Source organism: Thamnophis elegans, unplaced genomic scaffold, assembly GCF_009769535.1.
Source record: "Thamnophis elegans isolate rThaEle1 unplaced genomic scaffold, rThaEle1.pri scaffold_147_arrow_ctg1, whole genome shotgun sequence".
NCBI classification, from domain to species: Eukaryota; Metazoa; Chordata; class Lepidosauria; order Squamata; family Colubridae; genus Thamnophis; species Thamnophis elegans.
The window spans coordinates 55,907-70,249 of NW_022473616.1; the positions used below are offsets into that span (position 1 = coordinate 55,907).

General features: G+C 48.8%; 1 protein-coding gene across 1 annotated transcript; it reads right to left on the bottom strand.

Moving 5' to 3' along the window:
• Positions 1-1,194: 1,194 nt before the first annotated feature.
• On the bottom strand, positions 1,195-8,162 carry LOC116523287 (zinc finger protein 467-like). The gene is made up of 5 exons (XM_032238388.1): positions 7,954-8,162; positions 5,765-5,876; positions 5,547-5,630; positions 4,323-4,436; positions 1,195-3,886 (listed from the first exon to the last, which is right to left on the bottom strand). Exons 2-5 carry the CDS (start codon positions 5,814-5,816, stop codon positions 2,022-2,024), a joined length of 2,115 nt encoding a protein of 704 aa, XP_032094279.1. The 5' UTR covers positions 5,817-5,876; positions 7,954-8,162; the 3' UTR covers positions 1,195-2,021.
• Positions 8,163-14,343: the final 6,181 nt, after the last annotated feature.

Genomic DNA, 14,343 nt, shown 5'->3' on the forward strand with positions numbered 1-14,343 from the left:
CTGTGGAGTCTTTGGTGCTGAGCTTGGCTATTTTCTTGCAGACGTTTCATTACCAAATCTGGTAACATCATCAGTGCTAGAAAGAAGAGGGGTTTGTAAGGAGGGGGAGGAAGGACTGTGGGGTCTTTGATGTTCTCTGAGCTTTGTGGTTTTCTTGCAGATGTTCCATGACCCAACTATGCAACATCGTCACTGAATGCTGCAGTCCTAAAGCAAGTGCTGCAGTCATTAAGCAAACAACAGTGGTCATTAAGTGTACCTGTTGTTCACATCGATTTCTGGCAAAAAAAAACCAACTAAATTTTGGTCATGTGACCACGGTGGTCATAAACACCCCCCAAGTGTTCATGTGACCACAGAGTTGGGGCGGGCAGCCATCAATACTTTGAATCTGGGTTGTAAGTACATTTTGGCAGGTCCATCCTAACTTTGGAGACTCGCTTTGTGACCAGCCATAAGTTGAAGACAATCTGTGTTCCCGCAGGATTTTGTGGATGGGAAAATTCAGATCCAGGTGGAGAACGAGCCATACGGGAACCAGGCTGTTGTCAGCTGTCTACGGGCTGTGACCGTCACTGTTCAGAGGACCTCGGCTCGGCTATCCTTCACAGGTGAGACCGAGGGTCTGCCTGACTACCCTTGGTGGGTAACAAAGACCACCCCACCGTCCTCCTCCTCTATACACACCGCCCTGCCTTCTAGCCCTGATGACGTTCCCTAGTTGGGTCATGAGACGTCGGCAAGCAAACAACCCAGCCTGGAGACCATCAAGGACCTCCGCGGTTCAACTATAGACATTTTCTTCTAATATTCAGAGCATTCATGCTCAGATGGTGCAGACTAAAATACACAATATTTTAATATCCTTGTTTAGTCTATAAAACAGACAAGCGATAATAGAATTTCACCATTGTAGCATCTAGAAGATATATTTGAATGTTTTTCCAGTAGTTGTATTTTTAAAAATGTGCTCTAAAAAGTTGAACATACTCCAAAATGGTATGAAATGTATTTGTGTTCTTCCTTTATATTTTATATTTCAGTATATTTTGACTTAGAAAAACACGACCCCCGAGGCACAACTCATCTCCCTGACCTGAATTTAGAGGAGGAGGAGGAGGAGGAGGAGTGGAAGAGGGGGAGGGGGAAGGGGAGGAGGAAAACAAAAGGACAACAACAAACAACAACCAGAGGCAGAATTCATTTTTTTAATTGTTTACATCAAAGAAAAAGATTACAAAACGTACTTTTATATTTGCCTTATGATGCTACTAAAATGATTTGTCTACTCTTAATTTTTCCACCCCCCCCCCAAAAAAAACCAGTGTTTCCATTATTATTTAAAACCCGAAGTCAACCTGATAATGGGTGTTTTGAAAGAAAAAAAAAAGAGGTTCGGATGACACACACACACACACCCCTCTGGGTCAGCCGTGTCTGGATCGCAGTCCTCCACAAAGCATGGTGTGTCTTCTGTAACCGTGGTTACGAGGTTGTGTTGTTCAAAACTGTAGAAACCTCAAAAGGCAAGAGGGGGAACAGGGTCGTTGGAGACTGGCCGTCGTAATAAATTAGGTGTAATTCAGGTCATTCAATGAGCTAAGGCAGGGGTCCCCAATACCACAGCTGCGGCACACTACCAAGCTGCGATATGTTCACAACCGGGCCACAGCAGTGGCGGGCAAGGGTGTGTGCACTATCAGCCCGAGCGGTGGAGGTGCGTGTTTGCAACTTGGGGAAAAGGAGCTTGCCGTCCAATCATGCCATCCACTCGTGCGGAACCATCCTTGATTCCTACACAGCGCCCGTCCACAAAGTTGGAAAAGTTGGGGAACTCTGCTGTACGGTCCAAAACATTGCAAATTGCAAGGATGCGCTGTCATTTTTCACTTGCGGAATCGGTCTTTTTTCCGGGCCACCAAAATGTTTCCCCCGTAGCCAAATAGCTGCTCGGAAAGGACAAAAGACACCAAAGCTACAATATGCCCATGGCATAAGATGGGCAGGATTTAGGGGGGCCCTCACTGCCAGGGAGACTCCAGTGCCATGGGTAATAGGAGAGGCGGGTGCTGCTCAGCGGGCTGCAGCAGGGAACTCTGTGGCAAGGCAGTCACCCAACCGGTGGCGCTGGGCAGTGGGGTGCTGGTGTGGGTGCGCTCGTGGCGCAAGAGATGGGTCTTGCGGCTGAAGCTGCGGGCACAGTGGGTGCAGATGTATGGGCGCAGCCCAGTGTGTACCGCCTGGTGACGCACCAGGTTGGTCTTGGAGCTGAAACGGCGGGGACACTGGGTGCAGGCATGGGGGCGTAGCCCTGTGTGCACGGCCTCATGGCGGGCTAGGTGTGACTTGCGGCTGAAGGCGCGCCCACAGAGAGGGCAGGCAAAGGGGCGCTGCCCGGCGTGCGATTTGACATGCGCCAGCAGTCTGGCCCGGGTGCTGAAGGCGTGTCCACACTGCGCGCAGGCATAGGGGCGCTCAGTCGAGTGTTGGTTGCGCCAGTGTCTCTGCAGGTGGCGTTTGTGGGCAAAGCAGCGGCCGCATTCGTTGCAGGCAAAGGGGCGCTGTCCCGTGTGGCCCCCACACTGGTGCGCAGCTAGCCCAGCCCGGTGCGCAAAGCTACGCTCGCAGTGGGGACAAGCGTAGGGCAGGAGGCCCATGTGGCCACGCAGATGCGCTGTCAGGTGGCGCTTGTCACTGAAACCACGGCCGCACTCGGCGCAGGAGAAGGGGTGCCCACCCTCAGCGTGGAGCCGCTGGTGGGATGCCAGGTTCTTCCGCCAGGCGAAAGCTTTCCCGCAATCGGAGCACAGGAACGGCTTCTCTTCCGGCGGTTGAATTGCCCCTGCATCATCCTCGGGTTTGGTCTTACCAACCTGCTCCAGATACGGTGCACCCTCCACTGTCTGTACCCCACAGAGGGCTCTACAACTTGCGGGATCCAGGAAAGCTTCCCCCAGCGGCCGGTCCTCCCTCTCTGCGCCCGGGACACCCCCCAGCTCCGGCTCGGCCTTAAAGAGGAAGGGGCCCTGTTCAGGCTCCATGTGCCCCACATAGGCAGGAAGAAACTTCCCCAGCTCCATCCCAGGCCCGTACGGGAAACTGACTTGTGCACAATCAACCTGAACCCTGGAGTTCTGTCCCAGGATAGCGGATGCGGCCAGGTTCTCTCCAGATGGGGGAACGTTCCCAGCTAGGCCTAGCTCCAGACCGTTCCCATATGAGGGGGCAGGTTGTCCCAAGTCCACAGGGTCTCCAACGCGGGCTGCCTCCTCTTCATGCAGCTGCTGGTGGCGCTGCAAGTGTCGGCGGTGGACGAAGCTGCGGGGGCAGAGCGTGCAGGCGTGAGGCCGCTCACCAGTGTGGGTCAGCTGGTGGCGCACCAGGTGGGTCTTCTTGCGGAAGCTCTTGGGGCAACGGTCACAGGGAAAGGGGCGCTCCCCGGTGTGCACCCGCTCGTGCGAACCCAGGTGAATCTTTTGCGAGAATCGGCGCCCACATTGGGTGCAGGCGAAAGGACGTTCACCGGTGTGGACGCGGGCATGGCGCGTCAGGTGCGCCTTCTTCCCAAAGGCCTTGCCGCACTGTAGACAGGGGAAGGGACGTGGGCGGGGGTCCCTGAGGCTGCCGCCCAGTGGTGGCGCTGGGTGTTCACAGTGCGGACAACCCAGCGGTTTGTCCTTGCTCAACATCTGCCACTGTTGCAGAGTCAGTCCAGAAAGTTCTCCCAGTCCAGCTCCGTCCTTGTATCTGGGTCCCGGGACATGCCCCTCCAACTTGCAGGCGCTGGCCAGGGGCAGCCCCGAGAGCAGCGCCTCCGTGCTCAGCCCAGCCGGCCACTCTGTGTAGTCCTCGGCTTCAACCTTCACCGTCCGGATGAGCCAGTCGCCTGCGGAAAATGGGGTTCAAGTCAGTTCAAGTGAAGATGCAAAATGGAATCAGTGCGAGTGGAGTATGGGGTGAATCGGGGGTGAAGACCCCCCCTCCCCCGCATCAACACTGGATGGACACTAGGCCAGCCCGTATCTCAGCCTGGCCTACCTCGCAGAGCATGTAATGAAGTGGGATTACCTGCAGCTGTGGCATTGAGACTGGTTGCAAAATGGCCATCTCTGCTCCAGAGATTTGGGGGGGCAGAGGGATCTCCCAGCCAAGGCAGGAGAGAGGTTCACAAACAGAAGAGGCCGTGAGTGACCGACTCTTCTACAGCCACTGAAGTGAGATACATGCACTCTGTGTATACTCAGAGGCACTCTTCCACAGGAATCAACGAGGTGACCTTCTGTCGTGTGGGTCCTGGATTCTCAGGTGTGACACCACCTCACCTGGACAACTCTTGGCTGGCTCCTTTGGGTCTTCTGCCCCACCGGGTCTCTCCGTTGTCTCCTGCAGCCACTGGTCAGCCTTAACCGCCTGCTCAAAGCCAGGATGACTGGATCCTGTCCCAGGAAGCGAAATCACGATACAAGAAATTAAACATTAAATAAATAAAATTAAATAAAAACAAATTAAAACAAATGGTGTATGGTCTTGTGCTTGGGCAGGGGTGGGACTAGATGACCTACATGGTCCCTTCCAACTCATCTGTTAAATTAAACTGAAATGAAAATCAAATCAAATAAAAAAACAAAATAAAAAAAGAAACCAAACTACATTAAATTAAAATAACGTAATAAAATAGTAAATTAAAATGAACAAAATAAAATTGAAAAACATAAACAGAATTTAATTCAAGTTAAATTAAAATCAAAATGAAGGTAGTAAATAATTATTATCCATAATTATAAATAATTAACCAATAATTACTATAAATAAATAAGAGTACAATGGTAAATAAATAATACAAAATCAAATCAGGTAAAATAAAATAATAAGTGAAATTAACCAAAATGACATTAAACTTAAATAATAAAATTAAAATAAACTGAATAAAATAAAAACAAAAAATAACAAATTATTTTAATTTAATTTGAGTTAAATGCCAATAACTAAATGACTAAAAAATAAAATAAGGTAAAATAAAATAATCATTTAAATTTGAATGAAAGTAAAATAATAAAATAAAACAAAAAATACCAATACAATAAATGAAATTAAAATAAAGTAATAGAATAACTTAAAATGAACTAAAAATAAAAAATGAATTATTTTAATTCAAGTTAAATTGAAATCATAATGAAGATAGTGGGTAATTATCAATAATTAAGTCAATAACTATAACTAAATAAGGTAGTAAAATAATTAATAAAAAATAAAATCTGATAAAATAAAATAATAAATTAAATTAAACTAAATTAAGTTAGTGAAACAGTAAAATAAAATAAAAATAACATATCATAAAATAAACTGACAAAATAAAAAATAAGAATAAAAATTATTTTAATTTAAGTGAAATTAAAATAACTAAATGATTAAAATAATAAAATACGGTAAGTAACTAGCAATAAACAAATGATTTTTGGGGTCAAAAGACCCCCCCCTCTCCCCTCTCGTCTTCTGTCTGTCAGTCTCCATCCCTTGTCACCCCAGGATTCGATCTCGGGACCGACCTGTATCAGGCGTCTCCGCTGCCCCCTTGGCTGGTAAAAGGCCCCCATCCTGTGGGGCCGCCTCCGGTTTGGTGAGCGGGGCGCCTGCAAAGGAGAAAGACCCAGTGGGCATGGCCACAAAAGACTCGGGGGGCCCAAAGCCTTCGGGATGGGGGATTGGCCCATCCCCCCAAATTAGGGGGGCGGCTTCCGGGAAAAGTGGGCAGCTGCTGACTTACCCAGAGCGATTGCGATGCCGTAATTCTCGCGCATGGCGTCGTCCCGTTCCATTCAGCCACGCCAGTGCCTGGGTGGCCAACGGAGAGTGGGGTCCTCGCCCTGCCCTGGCACCTGGGAGAAACCAAAAGACAGAGGCAAAATTAGGGCTCAAGGTGTACCCCCCCCTTTTTAGGTTAGCCCTGTCCCAACCACCACCACCACTCCCGCCCAAGAAGACAAACCCTTCTTGCTCTCCGTGCCCCCCTACCCACTTCGAGAGATGCCAAAGGGCAGAGATGGAGACCCCCGGTTTAGGGCAGGGTGATTGGCCGTTCTCTCAACCTTTGTCTTCTCCTAGCGGAGTGGCCAGGCTACCAAAGAAGGAAGAAAGGGGAGAAGGAGGGAGATATCAGGAAAAGAAAGGATGGAAAAGAAAGGAAGAAGGAAGAAAAATGAAAAAGGGAAAAGGAAGTGAGGGAGAGACAGATAGGGAGAAAAGAAAGTGTGGAAAAGAAAGAATAGAAAAGAAAGGAAAGGAAAAAGAAGGAAAAAATAAAGGAAAAAGAGGAGGGGTGGGAGGGAGAAAATGGGAAGGAAAAACGAAGGAAGGAATGCTGTGAGGGAAGGAAGGTAGGAAGGAAGGAGGGAGAGAGAGAAGAGAAAAAGAAAGGAAAAAGAAGGAAGGGAAACAAGAAAGGGAAAAAGCAAGACTGAGAGTAGAAAGGAAGGAAAACGAAGGAAAAAGGAAGAAAAATTGGGAAGGGAAAAAGAAGGAAGGCTGTGAGAGAAGGAAGGAAGGAAGTCAGACGGGCAGGAAATGAAGGAAGGAAGGAAGGGGCATGACCAGCACAACTGTCCAGGTAGATGCACCTGCCCAGCCCAGGTAGAGGTCAAAACTCAGCCTGCTACTACCCCACCAATGGTCCACAGCAGAGGCTCGGGGAGGGGGGTCTGGAGCGGCTGGCGTGCTCAGTGCCCGGCTGGGTTTTGGCATGCCAATCTGGGTTTTTTGGCTTTTTTTTTTTAATTTGGCAATTTGTATTTTTGCTTCCTGAATGCAGGAGGTCCTCGGCCACAGACTCATATTGACAATGGTCGCATGAGACACACACACACACACACAGACACAGATACCACACTGCGCCACTGTGACCATCGTCAATACGAGTCGATGGCCGAGCGTCTGAATTTTGAGGATGTGAAAGGTGAAAAAGGCCCCCCTCCCCCACGGGGCGGTTCCAACTTGGAACGGTCACTAAACAAATGGTCGTAAGTCCGCCAATCTTTCGGCTGCTTACAAAGACCCCTCCCATTTTATTTCCTGTTTTGGGGCAGGAGAGGGGGGGATGTAAGGGGAGGGGAGAGATGGGTCTGGCAAGCCGAGCCCCCACCCCAAATAGCCAGGCTCCTCCCTTCGCCCCCTCTCCTCCCTTCCTACATCCCCTTCCCTTCCTCTCACGGACCCCTCCCCTAATACCCACTTCTTCCTGCCAGGCTTGCTCCCTCCCCTTCCTGCCTGCTTCCCCCTCCCCAAATGCCCTCTGCCTGCCTTTCCTGCCTGATGGGGAGGGGTCTGCCAGGAAATCAATCCCGACCCCCTCCCCAGGCCTCTGGGCATGGACAAAGTGGGACCCCCTCCCCTCAAATCCCAGTCTCACAGGTCTCCTTCGTGGTGGTGGTGGGTTTCCTTGGGGCTGGTGGTCCTGGAAGGGAGGGGGGTGATTTTCTCAGAAGGGAAGCCCCCTCCCCTTTGGGGGTCTCCTCTGCCAAACATCGGGGTGCCCTGCTGCATCCCATTTGAGGGGGGGCGTCGCCTTTCTCCCTCCCCACCTGGAGGGAGAGGAGGGGGGGTCCCACAAGCCGCTGGGGGACACCTTCCCCTAATTGGCACCTCGAGGCGTGGAAGAGAGGGGAGGGGGCCCCACGAGCAACCCTCCCAGCTGTAACAGAGCCCCCTCCCCACCCAGAGGGAGCCCCGATCGGAGCCAAGGAAAGTCGGGCTTGGATCTCCTGGTGGTCTCCCATCCTCGGACCGGTTTGGACCGAATCGAGGAATTCCTTCCCTCCCCCCCCCCCATTCCCTCCATCCGCAGCTCCTTCTTTTTTTGTGGTGGGGTCGGCCTGGGTGGCGGGGGGATCTACTTTGCTCCCCTCCCTCCTTCGCGACCCCTCCCCTCCCTCAAGCGCGACCCCCCCTCCTCAGCCTTACCATCCAAAGGTGTGGGGGAAGAGCCTCCGAGGGTCTCGGGGAGAGGAGGGGGAAGGGGAGTCGCGCCCCCTCCAGGCAGGATCGGCTCCTCCGGGCCAGGGAGACCCCCCTCGACCGCCCACTCGTTGGCTTTGAAGCCCCCCGGCTCGGGCCCGCTTCGAAACAGCTCGGCTGGGCGCAAGGAAGGCCGCGGGACTACAGCTCCCAGAGGACAGCGGGGCCGGAAGGGGAGGGGCTAGGGAAGAGGGAGGGGGATGAGGGAAGGGAGGGGAAATGGGACGCGGGAGGAGGAGAGAGAAAGGGAGGGGAGGGGGCGGTGCCCGGCTGACCTGAGACCCCTCCCCAAATCTCAAGCCCCGGACCCCCTCCCTCTGCCCAAGATGGGGTGCCATCGACGCCGCCTCCAAGGGAGAACAAAAGGACTTCCTCTTCCTTCCTTCCTTCCTTCTTTCTCCTTCCTCTCTCCTTCCTTCTTTTTATTTTTTCCTTTCTTTCTTTCCTTCCTTCCTCCCTGCCTGACTGCTGCTTTCTTTCCTTTTTTGCTTTCTCTCTCCTACCTTCTTCTTCTTTTTCCTTCCATCTTCCTCCCTGCCTTTCTTTCCTTCTTTCTTTCTCCTTCCTCTCTCCTTCCTACTTTTTATTTGTACCTTTCTTTCTTTCCTCCCTCCCTCCTTCCTTCTTTTTATTTTTTCCTTTCATTCCTTCCTTCCTTCCTCCCTCCCTGCCTGCCTTTCTTTCCCTTTTTGCTTTCTCTCTCCTACTTTCTTTCTTTTTCCTTCCATCTTCCTCCCTGCATTTCTTTCTTTCTTTCTTCCTTCCTTTCTTTCCTTCTTTCTTTCTCCTTCTTTCCTTTTATTTTTTCCTTTTCCTTCCTTTCTCCCTGCCCGCCTTCCTTCCTTCCTTCCTTTCTTTCTTCCCTTCTTTCTTTCTTTCCTTCTTCCCTTCTTTCTTTCTTTCTCCTTCCTCCCTCCTTCCTTCTTTTTATTTTTTCCTTTCTTTCCTTCCTTCCTTCCTCCCTCCCTCCCTGCCTGCCTCTTTCTTTCCTTTTTTGCTTTCTCTCTCCTACCTTCTTCTTTCTTTTTCCTTCCATCTTCCTCCCTTCCTTCCTTCTTTCTTTCTTTCTTTCTTTCTTTCTTTCCTTCTTTCTTTCTTTCCCCCTTCCTCCCTCCTTCCTTCTTTTTATTTTTTCCTTTCTTTCTTTCCTTCCTCCCTGCCTGCCTGCTTCTTTCTTTCCCTTTTTGCTTTCTCTCTCCTACCTTCTTCTTTCTTTTTTCTTCCATCTTCCTCCCTGCCTTTCTTTCTTTCTCTCTTTCTCTCTCTCTCTCTCTTTCTTTCATTCTTTCTTTCCTTCTTTCTTTCTCCTTCTTCTCTCCTTCCTTCTTTTTATTTTTTCCTTTCTTTCTTTCCTTCCTTCCTCCCTGCCTGCCTTTCTTTCCCTTTTTGCTTTCTCTCCCCTTCCTTCTTCTTTCTTTTTCCTTCCATCTTCCTCCCTGCCTTTCTTTCTTTCTTTCCTTCTTTCTCCTTCCTCTCTTCTTCCTTATAAATAAAGATAAAGGCTCTCATCAGTGCTCGGTCTGACTCGGAGTTACTGGCCCTCCAGCGGCGCTCTAGGCATCTCTTTTCACGCTTCATCTCCCGGAGTTCCTCAGTAAACCAAGGAGCTCTCCTGGATCCACTACCTCAGAGAGGCCGTAAAGGCGCAATCCGGTTTAGAGCCCCCGCCGCCGCTGTATTCCAAGCAGCAACTAAGGACTGTACCAGATTGTGGATGAGAGTGTCAGGTATTTCTCCAAGCGCCGTCTGAAATCCCATAGGGTCCATCAGGCGCCTGGGGCGGAACCCCCTAATCGGTTCCTCCTCCCTACAGCGGGGGATTGGTCTCCGAAAGTCAAGCCTCAGTAGGAAGTGATCAGACCATGACAAGGGCAAGGTCTTAGTGCCCCTCAAATCTAGTTCACGTCTCCACTGCTCCGAGAGGAATATGAGGTCGAGTGTGTGCCCCGCCGAGTGAGTCGGACCCCGGATTACTTGGGTCAAGTCCATGGCTGTCATGGAAGCCATGAACTCCTGCGCTCCATCAGAGTGTCCACCGAGCGAAGGCAGGTTGAAGTCCCCCAGGACCATAAGCCTGGGGAACCCTACCGCCAGCTCGGCTACTGACTCGAGGAGCGAGGGGAGGGCTGTTGCAACGCTGTTGGGAGGAAGGTACGTTAGCAACAGGCCCACTTGACCCTCAAGGTCCAACTTCACCAACAAGGACTCACACCCAACAAGCTCCGGAGCAGGGATCCTACGAGGAACTAATGACCCTTGGATGATGACAGCCACTCCCCCACCCCTTTTTCTGGGGTCGCGGCTGATGAAGCACCTGAAAACCTTCTGGGCACATTTCAGTGAGGGGGACTCCTCCCTCCGGGCCCAGCCAGGTTTCAGTAATACATGCCAGGTCTGCCCCCTCGTCTAATATTAGGTCCCGGACGAGGGGAGCCTTGTGAACCACAGACCTGGCATTTAGCAACAACAGCCAGAGACCAGGGCCCTGACCACTCTCGCCATCTGGCCTTGGAGTGGAACTAACAGGGCCGGAAGGAGGGATCGCTGCGACGTAGCGGACCCTCCTTCCCCGATAATGGCTAGCCCTGAAATTCCCGCCGTACCTGCCCCTTCTCATCATGACCGTAATGTTCCGGCCCACTCCCGCACCCGTAGACCCTGTTCCCCCCTCCTCGTAGCCTCCGCTCTCTCCGGCAGGCCATTAATCTCAAACATTCTAGGACGGGAGATAGGCCTGGGCCCCCTACCACTTCTGCAATGGCACTCAGTGGAGGAGGCACCCGGCTGCTCTCCCAGTCCCCTCTTGCATACACAGTCACTCACTAATCCAGTCCCCATGAGTCAGTTAAAAATTATAAAATACAATGACAATAAAAAGATAAAAGTGGGTACAAATATCAAACATCAAACATACATCACATACATACCACATACATATCCCATACAAAAGAAAAGGAAGAAAAGAAGAAGAAAAGAAGAAGAAAATTGCGCAGCTGTTAAGAAATGTGCAAGTTCAAGTAAAGTTTGTAGGTGGTTCGCAAAAAGTCCAGTCCGGTGGGGTTCACGAAGGTGTAATGGGGGGGTAGCAAGATTTCGTCTTCTCTCTTCCTTACGCGATAAATTCCATTCGTCTGGTAACCACGCGGTCTTGTCTTTGTTCTTTAGCTTCTTGTACCTCTGAAAGAACAAGTTGATCCCCCCTTGTTAAAACTTGAGTGGCTTGCTTTCCATCATATCCTTCTTGTTCTCTTTGTCTAGATCTAGAGGAAGAGGGTTGTCCACCCTTCAGTACGTTGGTGTAGAAATCTTGAGCTTTCCATACTGTATTGAGGCGATGTCTTTTTCCAAGGTAGCTAAATGCGATGCCGGTTGGTACGTTCCATCTAAACTGTATCTGGCGATTTTTGAACTCTTCCACTAGAAAGGCATAGTCTTTCCTAGACCTCAGCATTTTAGGTGGTATCTCCTTCAAGACAGTCACCTCCCAACCCCGGATTTGAAGCTTATTTTTGTAGGCTTCCTGTAATATCGTATTTCTCACATCTCTAGTGGCGAAGTAGACCACTATATCTCTTGGTAATTGTTTTTGTTTTGCCAGCGAGGAATTAACGCGATAAACCTTTTCGATTTGCCAGTCAAGATTCCCTCCTGACCTTCCCGCCATCAGGTCGAAGGCTTCAGAGAGAGTCTGTTTCAGGTTCTCTTGTGTATTTTCCGGGAGGCCCCTTATCCTTAAAGCAAATTCCATTTGCCTATACTGTAGCATTATGATTTCATTTTCTGCATTGCTAACCTTTTGTTGGACCGCCTCCATTTTCGTTGCCAAGTTCGTATTAGAGTCACTAAGATCTAACTTTTCTTTTTTTTGAGGCTTATATATATGTTTTATTTTCATTTTCATTTCATTTCGTACAGTCACATATATACTGTGCATAACCGGGGCATATAACATTGAACAATAAACACAGCCCTCCCTCTTGTCAACAATACCCCCCAAAATACAAACCCAATATACCACTTCGATCCACCATACACCCTTTTTTTCGCCCCCCTCCAACTTTCGTTCTTCCCTCCAACATTCCCCTCTACCCTACTTCCCCTCCCCCTCTATCACTCCTCTCTCCCAATACACTCCCTCCCTTCCTTCTCACCCTCCCTCCAATCCTCTCTCCCACCCTCTCTACCCCTCTTTCTTCTTTCCCTCTACTCCTCCCTTCGGTGTATTTCTACTATCTATCAATATATTCAGCTTGTCCTATTTTTACACTAGAATTAAAGAGCAACAGTATACAAGTGCAATCGTGTTACTTTAAAATCTAACACATACTATATTTCCCCCCTCCCCCCTCCCCCCTAAGACCCCACCTCCCTTCCCCCCCCGACTTCCCAGAGCCCGTACACGGTATAGCTTTTTAACAAACACAGTCTAAAATTTATTAAAACAAAGGAGATTAAAGAAAAAAAAAAAGAAAGTCAATAAGATCTCTACGTTGAACTCAGCTTCTTGCTGTTACCCAAACTTTAAGCAGTTTAACTTATTCCTAATCTTAAGCATAGGCTATCTGGAATTTCTTAGTCCCATATTTGTTTTGTGTATAGTCAATCCATTTTTTCCAGTCTCGTTTATATCTCTCATTTGAGTGGTCTTTAAGATATGCTGATATTTTAGCCATCTCGGCTAGGTTTGTAACCTTCAATGTCCATTCTTGAGTTGTAGGCACGTCTTCCTTCTTCCAGTATTGCGCCACCAACAGTCTTGCTGCCGTTATTAGGTGCAGAACCAAATTGGTCTCTACTGCTGTAAAGTCAGTACATATACCTAGTAAAAATAACTGCAGAGTGAATTTTATCCTTCTTTTGAAGATATTTTGCATGATCCACCACATTTTTATCCAAAATGCCTTAACCTTTCGACAAGTCCACCATATATGAAAATATGTAGCATCGAGAGAACCACATCTCCAACATTTAGGCTATACATTCGGATACATAGAAGCCAGCTTTTTAGGATCTAAATGCCATCTATAAAACATCTTATAAAAATTTTCTCTCAGATTTTGTGCTTGTGAAAATTTCACATTTCTTACCCATATTCTTTCCCACATGTCCAGCATTATTGGTTCTTCAATATTCTGAGCCCACTTTATCATACAGTCTTTAACCAATTCCGTTTCCAAATCCATCTGTATTAGTACATTATATATCCTCTTTATATGCATTAAGCTTTGATCTCTTATTTGTTTAAACAAGTTATCCTCAACTTTGACAAAACCAGTTTTTTGGTCTATTTTCCACCTGGCCTGTAATTGGCCATACTGGAACCATGTTTGAACTACCTTCTCCTCTTTTAGTACCTCTAAAGATTTTAATTGTAGAACCCCCCTTTCTGAAGTGAGAAGTTGTCTGTAAGTGGTTCTATCGTGTTTTTGTTCTATATTCATACTTTCAATTGCATGTCTAGGAATTGCCCACATGGGCAACTTATCATTTAGTTTATATTGATATTTTTTCCAGACCCGCAATAAAGCATTTCTTAAAATATGAGTTTTAAAGTTCTTATCCAATTTTTTGTTGAATAACAAGTAAGCATGCCAACCATATACCAGATCATGTCCCTCGATATTAAATATTCTATCATTGGTTAAATGGGTCCAATCACTAATTGCGGATAGGGCCACTGCCTCATAATATAATTTTAGATTAGGCAATTTCATGCCTCCTCTCTCGCGTGCATCCCGCACCACCTTCATCTTTACCCTCGGCCTCCCCCCAGCCCACACAAATTTATTGACACTCCTCTGCCACTCCAAAAGACCCTCATCTCTTTTAAGTATAGGCAGCACCTGAAAAAGAAATAAAAATTCTGGTAAAATGTTCATCTTCACTGCCACACACCCCCCCCCAACAGAGATAAGTGCAATCTCTCCCATTCTTCCATCCCCATCCGTACACTCCGCCAAAGTGGCCCACAACTATGCTTACATAGTTTCCCATTTGAGGCCAAGATACCGACCCCAAGACATTTGACCTTCCTAACCACCCCACATCCCAGCATCCCCCCCAGCCCCCCCTGCTCAGTATTCACACTTATAGCTAATATTTTAGTTTTTCCCAAATTTATTTCAAAACCAGACACCCGACCACGGCGACCAATCGCGTTCATCAAAACCACACTGGATTCTTGCGGCCGCTCCAACACTATGACCAAATCATCCGCAAAAGCGCGGAGTCTGCACTCTTGCTGCCCAATCCTGATCCCCCCCAGACCATCCAAGCCCCGTATTTCATTCAACAACACCTCCAAAGCCATAATGAACAACAGTGGGGACAAAGGAC

Bases quoted from the DNA above. Each gene is read 5' to 3' on its own strand.
- LOC116523287 (XM_032238388.1), bottom strand. From the start codon at position 5,816: ATGGAACGGGACGACGCCATGCGCGAGAATTACGGCATCGCAATCGCT. The intron at 5,631-5,764 runs GTAAGTCAGCAG...TCTCCTTTGCAG, and splicing joins CGGCATCGCAATCGCTCTGG to GCGCCCCGCTCACCAAACCG. The intron at 3,887-4,322 runs GTGAGGTGGTGT...CATTTTCCGCAG, and splicing joins GCCAGCCAAGAGTTGTCCAG to GCGACTGGCTCATCCGGACG.